This window comes from Cryptococcus depauperatus, chromosome 1 (genome assembly GCF_001720195.1).
Source record: "Cryptococcus depauperatus CBS 7841 chromosome 1, complete sequence".
Classification (NCBI taxonomy): domain Eukaryota; kingdom Fungi; phylum Basidiomycota; class Tremellomycetes; order Tremellales; family Cryptococcaceae; genus Cryptococcus; species Cryptococcus depauperatus.
The window spans coordinates 2,139,461-2,157,488 of NC_089468.1; the positions used below are offsets into that span (position 1 = coordinate 2,139,461).

General features: G+C 43.9%; 8 protein-coding genes across 8 annotated transcripts; 3 read left to right on the plus strand and 5 right to left on the minus strand.

The window, feature by feature from the left end:
* Window positions 1–1,346: 1,346 nt before the first annotated feature.
* On the minus strand, window positions 1,347–2,396 carry L203_100827 (uncharacterized protein; the record flags this gene model as incomplete). The annotated part of the gene is made up of 3 exons (XM_066210281.1): window positions 1,347–1,834; window positions 1,880–2,310; window positions 2,356–2,396. 3 exons carry the CDS (start codon window positions 2,394–2,396, stop codon window positions 1,347–1,349), a joined length of 960 nt encoding a protein of 319 aa, XP_066066378.1.
* Window positions 2,397–2,645: 249 nt separating this feature from the next.
* L203_100828 (uncharacterized protein) lies at window positions 2,646–2,995 on the plus strand (the record flags this gene model as incomplete). Its single annotated transcript, XM_066210282.1, has 3 exons — window positions 2,646–2,757; window positions 2,804–2,871; window positions 2,969–2,995. The coding sequence occupies 3 exons, from the start codon at window positions 2,646–2,648 to the stop codon at window positions 2,993–2,995; spliced, it is 207 nt and encodes a 68-aa protein (XP_066066379.1).
* Window positions 2,996–3,296: 301 nt separating this feature from the next.
* Window positions 3,297–5,650, plus strand: L203_100829 (glycylpeptide N-tetradecanoyltransferase; the record flags this gene model as incomplete). Its single annotated transcript, XM_066210283.1, has 11 exons — window positions 3,297–3,571; window positions 3,622–3,710; window positions 3,759–3,862; window positions 3,917–4,090; window positions 4,160–4,251; window positions 4,300–4,416; window positions 4,470–4,640; window positions 4,713–5,265; window positions 5,337–5,402; window positions 5,459–5,486; window positions 5,556–5,650. 11 exons carry the CDS (start codon window positions 3,297–3,299, stop codon window positions 5,648–5,650), a joined length of 1,764 nt encoding a protein of 587 aa, XP_066066380.1.
* A 231-nt stretch (window positions 5,651–5,881) lies between these two features.
* Window positions 5,882–7,751, minus strand: L203_100830 (uncharacterized protein; the record flags this gene model as incomplete). The annotated part of the gene is made up of 3 exons (XM_066210284.1): window positions 5,882–5,983; window positions 6,075–7,580; window positions 7,656–7,751. 3 exons carry the CDS (start codon window positions 7,749–7,751, stop codon window positions 5,882–5,884), a joined length of 1,704 nt encoding a protein of 567 aa, XP_066066381.1.
* Window positions 7,752–8,262: 511 nt separating this feature from the next.
* L203_100831 (uncharacterized protein) lies at window positions 8,263–12,961 on the minus strand (the record flags this gene model as incomplete). The annotated part of the gene is made up of 12 exons (XM_066210285.1): window positions 8,263–8,516; window positions 8,570–9,377; window positions 9,428–9,619; window positions 9,669–10,322; window positions 10,376–10,465; window positions 10,514–10,632; window positions 10,679–11,480; window positions 11,532–12,128; window positions 12,183–12,296; window positions 12,346–12,449; window positions 12,507–12,677; window positions 12,733–12,961. 12 exons carry the CDS (start codon window positions 12,959–12,961, stop codon window positions 8,263–8,265), a joined length of 4,134 nt encoding a protein of 1,377 aa, XP_066066382.1.
* A 706-nt stretch (window positions 12,962–13,667) lies between these two features.
* On the minus strand, window positions 13,668–14,474 carry L203_100832 (uncharacterized protein; the record flags this gene model as incomplete). The annotated part of the gene is made up of 5 exons (XM_066210286.1): window positions 13,668–13,896; window positions 13,949–13,960; window positions 14,015–14,157; window positions 14,297–14,407; window positions 14,454–14,474. The coding sequence occupies 5 exons, from the start codon at window positions 14,472–14,474 to the stop codon at window positions 13,668–13,670; spliced, it is 516 nt and encodes a 171-aa protein (XP_066066383.1).
* Window positions 14,475–14,609: 135 nt separating this feature from the next.
* L203_100833 (uncharacterized protein) lies at window positions 14,610–15,665 on the minus strand (the record flags this gene model as incomplete). Its single annotated transcript, XM_066210287.1, has 6 exons — window positions 14,610–14,705; window positions 14,755–14,767; window positions 14,844–14,995; window positions 15,044–15,289; window positions 15,352–15,466; window positions 15,619–15,665. 6 exons carry the CDS (start codon window positions 15,663–15,665, stop codon window positions 14,610–14,612), a joined length of 669 nt encoding a protein of 222 aa, XP_066066384.1.
* Window positions 15,666–16,298: 633 nt separating this feature from the next.
* Window positions 16,299–17,642, plus strand: L203_100834 (uncharacterized protein; the record flags this gene model as incomplete). Its single annotated transcript, XM_066210288.1, has 4 exons — window positions 16,299–16,490; window positions 16,540–17,354; window positions 17,420–17,564; window positions 17,613–17,642. 4 exons carry the CDS (start codon window positions 16,299–16,301, stop codon window positions 17,640–17,642), a joined length of 1,182 nt encoding a protein of 393 aa, XP_066066385.1.
* Between the last annotated feature and the right edge of the window lie 386 nt (window positions 17,643–18,028).

Sequence of the window (18,028 nt, forward strand, 5' to 3'; positions counted from 1 at the left end):
ATCTTAATTTGACACTTTTCCACACTAGACTGTAGAACAAAAGATGTACATATGAGAGAATCGACTTTTTTGGAGCTGTCTAGAATCAACTATGCCTGACCCGCCCGCCTACTCCTCTTCCAGCAGCCACTTTTGCAGGATGTGTCAAAAGATCCTACTGTCAGGAAGAGGATTGGTCTTGGGCTTGGTCAAGGAGTCCTTGGGACCAGTCGACTTATCTGAGAGTGCCTATCCAGAATGGATAAAAACAGCTATCAAGATTTATTATCTAGAGTTCTATCAATCACAATTCCTTCCTTATATCCTTGAGGCTTCTGTGTCCTTCGACCAGGTCCCAGTCCAACCATCTATACCATGTTTGAGGCATACATATTATCCTGTACTCCCATGGCCTTTCTTTGCCCATAATTCTGACATACAGGTGGAAATACTAGATGCCCAGTTGACAGTAAATGGGGAGGATTATGAAAAGTACATCTACGTCTTGCAAAAACCTGTCAATAGCCTTTTCACTTTGAAGAGAGAGTCTTGGGAAGTCTTGAACAAGCAACTAGAGGGTTGAACCAAATCAGCGAGATGTTCCCATAGCTGCAAGGCTATTTTCTTGCATCTAACACCAGGAAGTTGAAGAGGTAAGTAAAACTTTCACTTCTACCCGTTCCCAAATACGCTTCCATATACTCAAACTTGAATACCGATAGGATATACTCTTAAATTCTAAGCATTTCTATATTGCGAATGCTTTTGGGATTAATGTTTAAAGCCAAACAGCATCCATCGTCCCATTGGAGCTGGTAGGCCTTGAATGAAGAGGTATGATTCGACATGAATCGCCGTTTACATTGACAACATACCTGTCATGACAATTTGCTTTTAGATGGGAAAACTTTTCAAATCATTCAGTCTGCTCATTACACGGGTCCTGAAGCGTCTGTTAATATTGATGGGAAGCGCGTAATTTTCTCCAATCCTAAACTTTATGTTTTTGAGCTCGGCACACTCTCAACTAATGATCACAGTGTATCCTACATGCCACGACAACAGAAGCAGTGAATTTGGCGTCACCTATCTCTTCTCAACAAGACTAATTGGTTCAACGTCAATACATCAAGGAGTAAACATAATGAATGATCTGAAGTGTATATGCCAGACCAGATAGACAGTTTGAACGCTCTCAAAGTAGAGGTATCAGACTTGAAATGCCAACGCACGTCAGAAGGAGTATAATACTACACAATAATTAGCAAATTCACCATGTATACAACGATAACTGGCGAAAGGGTAAGCTGTTTGTAGAATTTGAATAGAGTTACGGTGAATACATCGCATGTAAATCCTCTTTACCATCACTTTCTTTTACCCTTCTTCCCGGTTGTTTTGATTTTTTGCTTCTCAGCCCCTCCACTGAATCTCACCGCTTTTCGTACATTCAAACCCCCTTCCTCTCCTTCTCCTCCTTTTTTCGATCGTTTGCCTTCCCTCTCGCCTCTCTCGACCCGTTTCAAGACTCCCAATGCTCTCTGCTTTTCGTCTCCATAGTCTCCTTGCACTGTCGCCTCGAATCTGCGTTTCACGCCCTTCGCCTTGGGCTCTCCTTCAATCTTTTGATCAAATTTACCAAGAGAGGCGGTAGATGTTTTGGTGATGAGCATGGAGCGATTGAGCTCCGATTTGCGAGATTCACGTGCAGATTTCCTCGCTTCTTGGGAGTCGGCAACGACAGCGGTAGATTGCTTAGCAGCTGCTGCGAGGTTGGCAGTCTGTTGTTTTTGGTTTTTAGCAGTACGAGCTTTACGCTCAGCACGGGCCGTCTTGGCTGGGTCTTGGTCCGCATCTGACATGGTCAGTATGTAGTACTCGAGTGGCTAACATCACTCACCCTCTCCAGCTTTGACTTCATGCAACCATTGCTCCTCATCCTGCTTGTTTTTGCCTTTGTATCCCCATCTAGATACCCATTCTTGTTTTTCTTCATCCCAGACTTCCCTCTCCTTCTTTTTGTGGCTGATACCCCTCTCTTTCGCAAATCGCTCCCATTTCGTCAATGGCTTTGGTTTAGGAAGCGGTTTTTCTCGCGGCAGAAGAGTGGTCGGAGGTGGAATCTGAGAAATAGGACCAGACGGAGATGGATTGGTAGGAAGCGTAAAGAGTGCCGAAATGAGCGCGTGCGTGGAGGATAGTGTGAGCTGTATCAAATGCTGCTCAATATCTTGGTTATACTGTTCGTGGTCAATAGGAAGATTATCAAACGCAGCGAGCAGAGCTGGATCTGTATGGACAGGAGTTGGGCGCGAGAGCACCTGTGTGGAGCTATAAAATGTGAGCCATAAGCGATAGAACCTAGGTAGAGCTCACTTTTTGTCGTTGTGTTGCTTGAGAATATCTGATACGTCCATTTTTGATGAATGAATACTATCAAAGAAAATAAAATATAAATGGTAAAGTAAAAATGAATATTTGACCTCAGGCACCAGATAATTCTCGGATAAAATGAAGATAAATGTTTCAAAAATATATCCTTGTACCAAGTAACGTTTTCCGAATCCATTCGAATCTCATCTGGGATACTTTTTAAATCTTTATTTTCTAATCCTCATCCTCCATTATCATCTTCCATTACCATCGCCCAAATCACCACTCACCTCATGTTTGACGCCATTATCAACCGTCCAAACAGAATCCGGGCCAAGCAGATCGCCTATCAAGCGGAGAAGGGCGTTCCCGTATATCTCAGAGGTAACGGCAAATATTACTACCGTGGGTACTCTAAAAGCTCCAATGTATTCCCGCTGACTTGGTTCAGGCGCCTACCTTGTCCTATTAGGCGTTTCCCTTTCTGGTTCTCTGTTCCAGCTCACCCGATACGCTCTTGTACGTCAATTCTCTCAAGTCGGAGTAGTTACTAACATTTGCATGTTTATGACCCTTTTCGTTATTGCCATATGGTCTGTTGGTATCAATCTGATAGGGCAAAGCCAAAAAGGCTGGAGAATAGGCAGTATACAGAAGATTTAAAAGTCATGCATCGCAGATAGGGCATTCGTCGAGGTTTTTTTGGTTGCTGGGTTATTGGTTTGTGCAAGGCTGGCTGGCTGTCTGGCCTCATTCATCTTTCAACTCACACTGGACTCCATATCTACTGGTTTGAATGCGAAATCTGTAAACATAGAGCTTTCCATCTATTTGCTTTTGTGCTTTTTTTGTTGGGTGGATTTTGGTTCCGTTCCATGACACATCTATAGACAATAATTATTTTCTTGAAATTATTCTTGTAAATCAATTTAAAAGAATTAAACATGCCAACAGACCCAAGCGAATCACTGCCAGTAAAGGAGAACTTATCGCCGAATGTAGAGGAAGTTCTAGATAAATTTCAGCAACTTGGTCAAGCAGCTCGAATGGAAGCCAATGCTAAAAGTGATGGCGAAGATGAAAACAGTGATGGCGAGGGTGATAGCGACGGCGGCGACGTAGAAAAAGACAAGAGTAACGTGGAAGGTAGTTCAAATGACAAAAAGAAGAAGAAGAAAAAGAAGAAGTCCAAGGCCACCAAGGCAGTACAAAAACTCAAGTGTGTCCTGTCTTGTCTTGTATGGATGGAAAACTGAGATTGTATAAAAGAGATATAGCAACAGGCAAAGCTTCGGATGAGATTATTAATGTTGTCAGAGAGCATATGGATCCTGCTGAAAGTCGTGATGCTACAGATGGTACATCTTGTGCTATATGCCGTATTTGGACTGATGAATGGTCAATAGAGGAAATCCGTCGAGCTCTCAAAGCTGCAGATTTGATGAAAATTCTGGATGGAAAGATGGCACTGGGGAACAAGAGTGGCACTAAAAATCTTGGTGAACACAAGGTGCTTTGCCCCGCTTCTCTCAAGATGCCCGTACTAAATCGTCATTTTGGGTAGTTTTGGAAAACTCAACCAGTACCTCAGATGCTAGGCTCTTCTTCTTCTTCCGTTCTTCCCCTTGAAGAAGGTCCCATCGATCAGCTCAAAGCTCCTGCAGACGTACGTCAAGAGCCTATAAACCTACCATCGGGTTTTGAGTGGAGTACGATTGATATCAGGAATGAGGAACAGGCGAGTTCAGTTTTCACTTGCAGCCTTTCGGATCCTCGAGCATGGCTAACTATAACTGCGTTGAATTAGTGCAGAGAGGTATATGTTTTGTTGTCTGAAAACTACGTCGAAGACGACGATGCTATGTTTAGGTTCAACTATTCAAAGGAGTTTTTACTTTGGTATGTCCAAGCATTCGTTCGCCATGCATTATCTGACAACGTTGTAAGGGCTTTGACTCCACCTGGATATTTTCCCGACTGGCATATTGGTGTTCGCGTCGCAAAAACAAAAAAACTTGTAGGATTCATTTCGGGTGTTAGGGTGGATATTCGGGCAAGAAAAAAGTGAGTCATTAAGTTACCTTAGCGCAAAAAATTGTATCAACTAATACATCCAGATCATTCCCTGGTGCTGAGATCAACTTCCTCTGTGTTCACAAAAAACTTCGTTCCAAGCGCCTAGCGCCTGTTTTGATTAAAGAGGTTACTCGTCGGGTGAATTCGATAGATATTTGGCAAGCAATATACACCGCTGGCGTTGTTATTCCTACGCCTGTTGGAACTTCAAGGTATGTGCCTATCCAATGTTCAACATTGCTTGTGAAATGAACCCTGAATTATTATGCTCGTCAACTGTGTAGATACTTTCACCGAAACCTCAATCCCCCCAAATTAGTGGACATTGGCTTTTCTCCCCTAGCGAGAGGGACTACAGTTGCTCGGCTTGTTCAACAGTATTCAATCCCCGCCCACCCATCTACCCCTGGCTTCCGTGAAATGGCTATTGAAGATGTTCCGCAAGTCCGTCGGCTTTTGCAGAAGTACTTATCAAGATTTGAGTTGGCTCAAAAATTTGAATCAGATGAAGAGGTTGCACATTGGTTCTTGAGCGGGCAAGGAAGAGAAGTGGATGGGAAACGGATAGAACAAGTTATTTGGGCCTTCGTTGTTGAAGACCCAGTTACCCATCTCATTACAGACTTCGTCTCCTTCTATTCTCTTCCGTCCACCATCATGAAGCATCCCAAACACAATCTTCTTAATGCAGCATACATGTTTTATTATGCCTCGGATGTCTTGTTCTCTGCGGGAGGCAGCTCAGATGATGCAGCAACACATGATGCAAAAGGAAGGAGGAAGTTGGAGAGAAGGTTGAATGAACTTGTGGGAGATCTGTTAGTCATGGCAAAAATTGCAAGTGTTCTCTCATTCTTCTTCTACTTGGTTGAAACAACAAAAAGAAAAACTGAATTTATGAATAACAGGCTCAATTTGACGTCTTCAATGCATTGACTCTATTAGACAACAACATGTTCTTACAGGAACAAAAAGTGAGTAGTTTCGTGTTGTGAAGTTGATCATTTCACGCGCTTACTTGTCGATACAGTTTGGACCAGGTGATGGTTTCTTGAACTGTAAGTGGCACTTTAATCAGCATAGTCATAACATACAGCCAACTGACATGTTTCTTTCTCCACCTAAAGATTACTTGTATAATTGGAATTGCGCCCCTGTTGACGGTGGACATTCTTCGACTTCAACCAAAAAGAGCTCCCAAATCGGTTTTGTGCTGTTGTAGAGATTTCTCTCATTCTTGAACACTAATCGCTCTTTGGAAGGTGTCCCACTTTTGAGTTAACAACATGAAGCATCAAGCTTTTATCATAAAATGAGTACTTTAACGACTTTCAGAAAATGGTCATTCCCAATCTTATGCATGATATTATTGCGTACTCAATAACAAACAGGTGAATTATTGGATGGATAATAGGTTTGGCATCTGAACGGGCCATTTTTGAATAAAAGGAATCTATAATCCAGCTGCTTGGAGCACATAAACCAACCCGAGGACAGCCAGGATTTCCGCAAACATTAATTGCCATCGTTTCTTCATCCAATCAATAATCTTGATCTGGTTTTCGAGAAGAGCAATGGGGAGAAGCAAGGCAAAGTAAGTCAGTCATAATCCTCTGGACAAATCTGTTTCTAAAATGATGACTTACTCCAGAGACGTCTGGCCCAAACGGCAAATCCTCAAAGGTTGCGGCCAGCCAAGGCATAGAAGTATTGCCACTTTCGTCTTCATCTACCTGTTCTCGATGTTTATGTCTATGCGTTCTCTCCTTTTCTTTGTCTTTATTCTTGCTCTTGTGTTTGCTTCTACGCTCATCCCTCCGCTCATCTCCCTGCTCATCTCCCTGCTCATCTTCATCCTTTTCTCTATGCTTTCGCTCACTTTTGTGTCTGTCTTTGTGTCTCATTCGTTCCTCTTTGTCATTGTCATTCTCACTTTCATACATTTTTCTGTCGTTCTTTTGCTTTTTCTCATTAGTGCGTTCGCGAGTGTGTCTTTGCTTGCTCTCTTGATCATGATCCGTCTTCTTAGCTTCAGCATCATATTTACTTTGCTGAGCGCCTTCTTCTTCCTCTTCACTTGCAGGCTCAGAATAACGATGACTCTTTTGTTCCTCTCTATCGACAAACGAAACCTTTCTATCAGCACCCTCTTTCTTTTGACCTTTTCTCTTTTCTTTCAATTTGTCGACCTCTTCACCATTGTCCTCAGCCTCAAGATCAAATGAATCTATCCTTTCTTCCTTGTCTCTATCTTTTCGAGTCCTCGAACCATAGTCTACAGCCATTTGATCATCTTGTCCGCTCTTGACAGGAGGAAAGTCGTCTGGAGTTTTTCTAGGTGCTGGCACCTTGCCTATGCTGACATCCTTATTCTCTTTATCTTTCGATTCTTCGGACGAATCGTCTGGCGAATCATCTCCGTATGAACTGATGATATCAATTTCCTCTCTATCTTCTTCCTCTGCCTTCATCTCATGTCCTACGTGCGGCTGACGGTTCATATACCTAGGCCCGGGTACTCCCAACAATCCATTACCCAACGACACAGGATTTGCTTCTCTGTAAACCACGGATATCGGAGGAGGAACATCTCTCATCGGATCGAATGTCTCCTTCTTGGTCTCTTGCTCTGCCATCTTCCTAATATAATCCTCCTGGATCCTCTTTTCCTTTTCTTCCAGAGCTATTGCTGTCGGTGAAGGTGGTTGAGACGAAGATTTGTTTCGCTGAAGACCCAATGATTGAAAGAAGCCTTTACGTTTGGAAGATCGTAGTGGTGCCGAGACGTAGTCAGAACCGCCTGGAAGTGTCGGGACGAGATGGAGTATGTTGAGTTCAGTTGTATTTTGAGGATGATCTGTAAGAGCATTGGAAGTTTTGCCCCTTCTCATTGGGGGTCTTGGCAGTACAGGTTCCCGTTCATCTCTCCTCATCCCTCTCTCAGATTGCGACCGGCTGACTTCCCCTGGTCTTGATAGGCTTACAAAGACGATCCATTCCTTGTCCTTTTGCTCCAGAGACCTGACAACAGGTTCACGAGGAACGTCAAACAAATTATCGGCCAAAGGTCTGATCAGAGAGGCACAATAGGACGGAGAGAGAGAGGATGGAGAAATATGAAGAGCTGAAGCAAGATGGGCGATTGAAATGGCCTGTCAATGTCAGCAATCATGATGCTTTTCTATAAGCCAATGCTCGTGGAAAATGTTGAGCCTTTCTCGACTCACAGGAGCAGAAAAATATGGATGAGGGGAAGAATCACGATCCAAAATCTCGATGATAGCTGCTATTATTTGCCCTTCCGCTGGCATATTTGCTCTCATTGTGGGTGCGCCCACTACCCAAGACAAGAGTTGATAATTCAAATGTTTTTATTGTCATGAATGAGATGTGGAGACAAGCAGGCAAGTTATCCTTTATACTACCAGAGAGAAAGGAATGGAAGAGTATTTTGCAACTGTTAAAAAGAAATCAGGCGCGTCGTAACAGAATATATTGTTGGTTTGTTTTTGATTGTATACATTTTATTCTGCAAGTAATCAGCATTATTCTATTAGTGAGATTTCTTCCATACTCAAGTTTTGGCTCCTTAACTTGAGGATAGCTGTAAAGGGATGTGTTAGGAGAAAGGAATTTGGACAAGTAAAAGATGGTGCCGTCAACAGGAGAAAATTCAGTGAGAGCGCAACGCCGAGTGCCCTATAGTAGTCTTGCCTGGTACCATGCTTGCAAGAATATTGTTTAGATACTGCAAGATGATAAAAACATAGCATTCATGTCAAAATGGTAGTTCTTCTAATCATTACAATGCGAATCTCATTTTAAACTCTGATTCTAGTTTCCTGTGCCTCCTGTACTAGCCCCAGGACCACCACCTCTCCCTCCTCGGCCTCTAGTGGCACCTCCTCTTGGCCTTTTCAGCACTCTTCCTGGCCTCTCCGCCGTTCCAGCAGGAGCTGCTTGTTCGATAGCTTCAGTTTTCGGTTGAACAGGACTAATTTCGCCATCCTCTGGTAAAGGCCTTTTAACTCCTGATGTTTCGTTGGCAGGAGCAGGTGGCGATGTCTGAGAAAGAGTAGCATTTACGGCTATAAAGCCTTTAGCCACATCTTTGAATCAATGATTTCAGTATCCCACTCACCACTCAAAATGGAATTAGGTCGACCGGCGACAGTGGCTTTACCTCTGGCCGCTGTCCCCCTGCCTCTACCCCGTATAGAGCTTCCTCTTGCCAAGGTAGTCGTTGGTGTCGTCTCAATTTCTTTGGGCTCTGTAGATTTATCTTCCTTTGAAGCAATCTCGCCTTTTTCATCTTTCAAAGCCTCATTCAATTTTTTCTCTACGTCTGCCTTTTGCCTCTCGAGCGTCTTTCTTGAGATTTCAGCTGTCTTGACTTGCCTTTCCAAGCTCTTAACCTTGTTTTTTAGTTCTTCCACTTGTCCCTTCAATTGCTTAATCTCTCCTTCTAAAGCTCCCTTTTGAGATTGAATTGCTTCATTTACACGTATTTCGAAAGTGGCTTCAAGCTCAGCAATCCTCTTGGCTGTTGCCTCCGCATCAATGATAGGGGCAGCAAGCTCAGATGCTGTGGCTGGGTTGAGAAGAGAAGCAGCGGCAGCAGCAGAACTAGTGGCCTCTTCCAGATCCTTGGCAAACTTGATTTGAAGTTCGTTTTCACGAGCAGCCAAGGCAACCTGAACAGCGGCGTCGATTTCTTCTTGCGAAGACTTGGCCTCTATCGTTTCTCCTGCAGCAGCAGGAACAGATTCACTTGGCATATTGCTTACAGACGACTCCAGGCCTTTGATCTTGTTTTCTAGCTCAATCACCTTGCCATTCAATATGTTTACTTGGCCGTTGAGAGAGTTCCTCTCGCTTTCAAGAGCAACAATCTTAGCTTTCATAGAAGCATTGATGCGATTAACCTTGGTAACGTTCGTATCATATCGCTAGTTGGAACAAGATGAGCCTCCTAACTCAACGATCTTTTTGATCTCACCTCATCACGCTCTGCAATCTCTTTTGTCAAGCTCTCTACCTTTCCAAGTAACTCAGTTTTCTCCTTCCCAATATTGTTGACTTTCCCTTCAATCTCAACAGTAGCTTCAGTATTTGCCTTGGCGGCCTCAAGACTTAATTCTGCCTTCACGAGCTTTTCAGCAAGTTCGTCCTTCTCCTTTCGAAGAATGGTCTTCCAAAGCCATGTCAGCCAAATCAAGCTATAGTGATTGAAAGCTCACCATAAACTCATTGCCCTGACCGTCATTGGATTGAGCCTTGGTTAACTCGGATTGTAGTCTTTGCACTGTCCCCTCTTTCAACCCATTTATTCTTTCAAGCTCCTCAATCCTCTTTTTAAAGCTCTCAATCTCCTCGTTGACGCCCTTTACTTTTTCCTCCGCCTCTGCAAGCTTGTTGTCTCTCTCTAGCATGGCCGCATCATGAATTTTGGTAGTTTCCGCAATCTGATCAAGCAGCTGATCCGCACGCTTCTTCCAATTAAGCCCGATTCTCTGTTTTGTTTCTGAGTCCGATTTGTGTCTGTCGCATTCAGCCCGTAGCTTGACAAGGTTCTCTTCATGAGCTTTGATAAGTGCTTCGGCAGCTTCCTTATCAGCGCGAAGGTTAACAGTAGCAGACTCGATACGAGCTTGGAATTCTGAAGACATTTTTTCCGCCGTACGAGTAGCAATGTGAGCTTCCTCAATCTGTTGTCGAAGAGCAACCGTTTCTCGCTGAAGGCTTTCAACTCTCTTTTCCAAGATTTCTCTTTCCTCAATACGTGTTTTGTCAGCCTCAGTAACTACAGTCCTAAGGCTGTCAATGAGTTGTTGGAGTTTGATACGTTCCGATTGGACTTGACAAAAGTCCGAGTGGAGCCTCGATTCAATGCTCTAGTTTACTAGTCAGTTTGATTATAACAAAGAACACTAAGAGTTTTTTTCACCTTCCATTGTTCCTTCTCTGCACGAAGCATAGCAGCCTCATTCCTCAGTCTGTCTGCTTCAGCTTGTTTCGTCGCTACTTGATCAAGGGCCTAATTCTTCAACTTTTGCAATCAATATCATATCATGCAACTACTTACAGCTCGTTGCTCATTGTGGGCTTGTGCGATGGCACCTTGCAGTTGCCTGACCTGGTTTTCAAGGCTCTTGGACTCATCTTTTTGGAGAGAGCTCGCCTCATTGAGAGCTCTGGCTTGTTCTACAATACATAAGAAGCAGCCGAAAAGGTAAAAAATTGTATTTACCTTCGAGTAAACCAATTTTCGCCTCGGCTTTAGCTCTTTCCACCTCGGCCCTGGCAGCCTCCTCTGTCTTTTTTCTGATTTCTTGTCTTGCTACTTGAACTTCGCCTTGCGCTTTCTCTCTAAGCACGTCTAATTCTGCCTGCAAAGTAACAACAATCTGCTGACGAGGCTCGTTATCTTCCAGAGGACCGTTAGTCCCAGAAACGCCATTTTGTGACCATTTAAGTCCGTCGCCCTTGGCCAACAACTTTGAAAAGAAGTCCCGCTCGCGGGAGACTTCGTTAACTTTCTTTTGCGACTCGAGTAGGTCTTTGTGTAGTTTTTTGATCATCTCGGTAGCCTGATCGAGAGTTTGACTAGTTTGATTCTCATCCTCTTGCTGGGCTGCTCGGCCTATTTCGCGTTCATCAAGTTTAGACATGAGACTGCGGGTAATCTTCAGTAAACGTTGATTTTGTTCTTGCAATGATCTGATAGATTTAAACTCCAATAGATTGTCGGTGACAATATCGCCTGTCGGTCCAACTTCGGCATCGCTATCTATTGGTACACTGGCGAGGGAAGGATCGTCCTTGATAGCAATCTGCCTCAATAGAGTCTTGACTTGATGAGACAGATCTTCAACAGTAGTCTGTAAAAACGAAACGTCTGAAGCATGCTGAGATGAAGCAGCTCTAAGAGATTTGATCTCCGATTGGAAAGCATCGCGCTCAGATATCACTGTAGACAACTCAGTGGCTAATGCATTGGCTCGCTCGATGGCGCGAGCGTGTTCAATTGCTTGTTCATCAAGAAGTGGTTTCTGAGGACTTGTCAGTTTGTCGAACCATTGTATTATCATAACAGTCTTTACCTTTTCATTCAACTCTTGACTAATTTCATCCAACAAATCGGTCAACCTTTCCACCTCATTTTCTGTGGTTCTTAGCCTACTTTCTTGAATGGTGTAGTCGGCATATAATTGCGTGTAGCTCTTCCCATTCTTCCTCACTTCACCAGCTACTGCAGCTGATGCACTGACAAATCCACCATGACCTTCAGCCATATCAAGTCGATCAGCAACAACCTTAAGCTCTTGTGCTCTTCTTTCTGATTCTTCTTTTAGCCTTTCTTCTTTTCTAAAGCGAGCCTCCCAGTATTTTTCCCTGTCTTCAAGCTGTTCCGCCATCCTTTCGAGTTCAGCTTCTCTGTCAGCGATTGTTTGCCTGGCCTCATCACTCCGCTTTTCCAAAATTCTATTTGCTTCCTCCATTTGAAGCACTTCAACAGCCACAGCGGCTTTGTTTGCTGCTGCTGCTGATGTTAACGTGGCAATATTCGCATGAGCATCGGCTAGACGTGAGGACTGATCATTGTAGGTTCGTTGAAGAGATCGATAAGACTGCTCAACAGTTGACAAGCGAGCGAGAAGTGATTCTTTTTCGGAACGAAATTGGCTTTGATCAGCTTGCTAGACATGTAGTCAGTACAAGAAATTGGCTTGATTCAACTCGATTCGACTTGCAGCTTCGGCACGATATCGACCAAAACGCTCTTCAACCTCTGAAACAGCTTTGCTGAGCGTGATGATCTCTTTACGAGCGCTTTCAAGTGATTGAGTACTCATTTTCTCATTGAACTGTGTGTTGTACGATAAGTGCATATCAACTTTCAAGAGATATACTTGCCTTGGCTGTCTCTGTCGTCATGCGTAGTTGCGAAACCTCAACATCCAGAGACGCAATCTTCTGAGCAGCATCTGTCTTGCCTTGCCTCAGAGTATAAAGTTCCTCTAAGCAAGTTAGAGTAAGTTAATCATTATGCGCAAATAGCTCATGATATAACATACGAATGATTTTGTTCAATCTTTGTTGTATTCGTTCAGTCTCTTCAAACAACTCTCTTTTCTCTCTTTCACTCGCATCCAGCCGCATTTGAAGCACAGAGATCTTAGAAGTGGCTTCATGATGTGAAGATTGTACATCCGACAATTGTGTTCGTAATTGAGATATTAAAGATACTAAAAGTACAACTCGTCTTGAGCCGCACTAAACGCAAGAACACAAGAAACTTACCAGTACTATCTCTTTTATTTGTTAGGCTATCCTTCTCCTCCTGGAGACATTGAAGCTGCTTGGTGAGCTCTTTGATCTTTTGCTGGGCATCTGCAAAAGCCTGCTCCCTTTCAACCTCAGCCCTGATGTCTTCTGGAAGGGGAACAGGTTCAGATGGTTGTGTTTGTGCTGGTACTCCTATTCGTGGCTGCTGCCCGGAGGCTTGCCCCTCCAGTGGCTGCTCTGCCATCTGGATACTGTATATAATCCTTCTAATTGTATTGTTATAAATATGTGATACAATTCTATTGCAATCAGATGAAGCGGTTATCACCATGGAGGATCTGATCCCGCTCATTTACGTAATTGATGTTGCCCCTTCAACTTTAGCGGTTTATTAGAATGTGTTTGCTTATATTCTTGTAACCCAATACAATTCATTATTTTGCTCATTTGACAATTCATTTTTGATCTATGCAGGAAGGCAACGTACACATCCCACTAATAACTGACCCCAATCCAACAACTGATTCTCGAGACCATTTTTTCTCCAACCCACTAATCCTCTGGCTGCATTCTAAAAGCTTGTTGAATTGTATGGGAGGATTGAAGTATCGAGAAGCAACACAAGTATCAGGTTGGGTATCTCTCTAATACTTTACAGAGTTTTTGTTCGTCAAATGTCCATATAACGTCGGCAATGTTGTTCAGCTTCAACCAGTCTGACAATACTATGATCACATGGGTGCTACGTTATTGGCCATAAAAAAAGCTCAGAGTCACGATCACCGACTTATATCCAATATACTGCATAGTTGCACAAGACCCCCCTTTATATATAAGTACTTGATCAGCTGTTAGCAATCTTCTATATGGCCAGTGATATCTCACTTGTATTGCTATTTGAGCTTGTTCTCAAGATTTACGTCTAAAACCTTCTCCAGAAGGTTGGAAACCTAGGTCGTGGATTTTACTTTCAAAATTAGATAGATACTCATTTGATTCCCATTGTACCAACTCAACCGGTGACTGGTTCCAGTCGGGTCAATTACTCCAACCCATTCCTCACTCTCCTTTTCATGTGCCTCTGACGATGTTGATATTGTCATGGTATTCTGGTGGGCAGCATCTTTTTCCTGACGTTCTTTGGGACGAGGATCAATATAGGTAAGGTCAGTACTATGGCTTCTCATAAGTAATCGAAATCGGATAGGTTTAGGCAATTGTGAGCACTTACCAAAGCGCTGATCTGATACCACCATGATATATGGCCTTAATACCTCTTTTCCTCGCAGCCATTCACATAACCATATCTTCTGCAGCATCTGCCAATATCTCACAATCCAAATCGCCCAGCCCTGGCAGGCCGTCGTCCATTGATCTATTCTTAGACTCATCGTAACGGGCAGAAACAGCCGTAGCAGGCCAAGTGTTAAACAGAGGAAGCTGCTTAGTTCGACCCCAACAATAGCCCCGACCAATATCAGAAGGAATTTGTTTGAGAAGTTTGTATTGAACAAAAAGAGGTTCTCCCAGGCATCATGTTGGAGCATGGTGTGAGAACAAAAGTCCCTAGAGACGGTACCAGCTGGGAGACCGGTAGCGCCAACCCATCGGTCTGGGATTGCCCATCGTTTTCGGAAAGTGAGAAGGGCCCATAGGAAATATCTTTATCGCCGTCAGAGAAAGAGAACCACTAAACCTTGTAAGTCCACATTTATAGAGTTTGGAGTAGGGCGTACGACTTTGTGGTTTTTGAGCATGCATCCAACCAATAACTAAACATTCAAATCCTCTCTTTGTCAATAAACATTTGATTCGCTTCCATATCCCATTCATTTCGACATTTGGCATCCATGATCGCCCAAATTGGATTGCTTGCAGATGTTTTCTAGTAATCAGCGGTAGCAGAATTGCCTAAACGTTTGTATGCGTTTGTATGAAGAAGCATCAAACATATATTCAGGATCGCAAATGGGAATAGAATCTGAATCCTATAAAGTGATTAGCGCTGCGGTCGACTCTTCAATGCCGAGTACTCACAAATATAAAACCTCTTTCCAAGGATATTGCACAATTGCCAAGGCCTTTAGGTGATAACTCTTTTTCTCATCTTTATCTCTCTCCCATACTTGAGATGATCGTTTCTTTCGAGAACACCTTCCATAAAGTCGATAAGTCCCATACGGTCATCGTGCAGTGTTGTCCGATTCAGCGACATCCACGAATTGGTACAATGCTGAATCATATGGCTGCTGTGCTGTTCATTAATCGTAGAACATTGCTGCAGACCACGTCAGCATATCATAGGACTAGGTATGGATGGACTTGCCTCCAAATTCCACTTCATAAACCCTCCATGCTCAACCTCCCCCTCGATCTCTCCTTTCCCGCCAGGGGCTTTCCTCCAAACATCAAGTCTCTCTCTCAAAGTGGCCACAACTGGCAAAGCGTCAGAAGCAATGTCAATCTCTCGATCCCCCAAATTGCTAGTTGCATGGCTGACCATCCCAGAAGGAGATGTATAACGAGTTTTGGCGAGAATGATGGACCTGTGTTGAGTTGGGGAAGGGTTATACTATTCAAAAATCTATTATAGCCATGAATCAGCAAAAGCAGCCGTAATGAAGAGACACTCACAGCTGGTAACCGCAACAGCAAGCCTCCCACAGTTGCAATGATAAGAACCAATAAGACCCTCCTGACGATCGATCCGGGAACTAAGCCTTGTCGACAGGCAACCTTGAACGTGGTTCTGCTTGCTCCATAGTCCGATGCAACAAACGAGAACCCGCCCTCGAGCAACTTGGGTGAGAATAGCCTCAGCTGTGACTTGGAGTCATCATTACCAGCACAAAACAGCTCTCCCGCCTCGCTTTGTGCCGACGAGGCTTGGTTTAAGGATACATCTGGGTGTGGGTAGGGGCTGGAGAAGAAGGCTGAGGATTTATCATCAAGCGTTGAGAGTTTTGATGTTGGTTTTATGATCAGATAGCGTCCCCATGACAGAAGCAGCTCTCTTGTCCCAGCCAACCAGCGCTGAAAGACTTTTGCGAATAAAACTGCGTCAAGAAAGAATAAAGATGGATACAAAATTAGAATCTTATCTTGAAAAAGTTGTATCGCAATTTGCTCCGCAATTGTCTATCTCGCAGTATCGTAACGTCACGACATATACATACAGCAACAGAAAGCCACAAAAATGTATCAGACTATAATGTATAGTCAATTCCATTCATAATTATACTATTTTTGCTTACAAGTAAATAATTTCAAAGATTCCACGTGTCACAAGCCTATGAGAACAAAAGAGTTGAGGTAGTAACGGGATCAAATTTTCTGAAAGGGATCAATTATTCCCTCATAAGGAGTGATTATTTTCCAATTTGATCCCGTTTCACCGCCTTGGCTTCCTCCCTTTCCACACAATTTCTATCTTTTCTTTCCATCTCTATTTCATCTATAGTTTTCCTTTTTTGTCTCTTTCAACTACTTTCCTCAACGGTATACCCACAAGACACTGTACACCACTGTGCATATATAACCACGTTTGATTTGATTGTACCCATCACACAGCAACCACCGTCATGACAACAGCCTCCTCGTCCAAACGACCAGCCACTTGCTCACCCTCTACTTTTGTTCACCCCAACAAGCAGCAGAGAAAGTCTCAAGACGCATCCGAGGCTGCTTGTGTCGCCTCTAGTGAGGCAGGTGATGAGGAAGAGGTCGAAATGGACGAGGAGGCACGCGCCAAGCTCGCCCGAAAGGAAGCCCGGGTATATCCTTTGTTGTCTCATCCTTCAAAATTTGGCTGACACTATATAGATTATTCGTAACAGAGAGTCAGCACAGAGATCACGCAACGCCCGTAAACAACATTTGGTCTGGCTAGAGTCTCGTGTCGTGGAGCTTGAAGCGGAAAACCGCACCCTTCGAGGCGAAAACGATACACCTGGGCCATCAGTTACGACTGCCTTCTGTCGCTCTATATCTCCTTTTCAGGAGCCTCTGTCTGCTTCAACTTCCTCGGTCCGTGAACCATCTCCAGCCCAGAGCGTCCTTTCGCTTGCCAATGATCTTGGCTTACCATCAGAGCTCGTGGGTAGCACTGGTGTCAAGCTTTCTAGTGTTGCCCCTCTCTCTGTAGACCTTGCGTCTGAGATGGGTATGGAGACTGATGTGAAACCAGACATCTCTGGGGATCTCTCGATGGTGTCGCAACTGATGCTGGACGCACGGGATGACACCGTACAATTGAGAGAAGAGAACAAGGCGTTAAAAGAGAGAGTTGGTTTATTGGAAAACCTGGTTAAACAGGTTGTGGCCTTGTCCAACCTCGGTGGTTTACCTCTCTTGCAAACTGATTCCTTGGGCTCCAAAGAAGGCACCTGTCAAACCATTCTTGAGGCTCCAGCCGGCCTGGAAGCGACTCTTTCCCCTTCATTCTACAAACAATCTCTGTTAGGTGATCAGAAACCTTCTACCAGCCTGGACACCGCATCACCCCTTCCTCAATCCGATTCTCATACCGATACTTTTTCTGCTTTGAAACTCGACATACCTCCTCTCGCTTGCCACTCAGCAGTAGTGGCGACCTCTTCCTTTTGGGATAGGGCCCTGCAGCGGGCGAGGGGATTCAAGTATGCAAAGCTTCAAAATCAGAGGATGTTGATGAATTAAAACTAGGTCTTGGGTATGGGAGCAGTGCGGTAGACAGTGTGGATGAAAGTTTGGAAGCTGGCGAGATGGATGTGGTGGAATGGGACATGACAATGGAGAGACTGATTGAGGATCTTGAAAATAGAAATGCGATGAGAGAAGGGACAGATTTGGGTTCAAGTATGGGCGAGGTACGTGTTACAGTGCGGTCTGTATTCAAGCTTGCTGATAGCTTCTAGTGGAAGTCTCCAAGTGGCATCATAGTTTAGTGGTTCAAAAATCAAAATGTACACACACCTTCGCCCTTTTCGCTCTTATTCTCATTTCCAATCTATTCTAGTTATTCACGCGTCCAGCCCTGGACATAGCCAACATTAATTAACCTCAAGTTTTGACTATATCTAAATGGAAGACCTCAATAGATCCGCGTCGCACCCGCTCGCTCGAGGGCTTGAGCCGTGTGATGCGTGAGCGGGGGTTATTCCATGTGTATGATCAACATTGGGTTTGTTATGCGGGATGTTTTCAGAATGGGACGTGGGTTTTGTAAGCTATTGAGAGGATAATGTGCTTAAAGTTGAGAAAAGGGCGAGATGTATCTGTTGTTTACCTTGACACTTTGTAACTGCTGCACTGAATACAGTTTTGCTACACA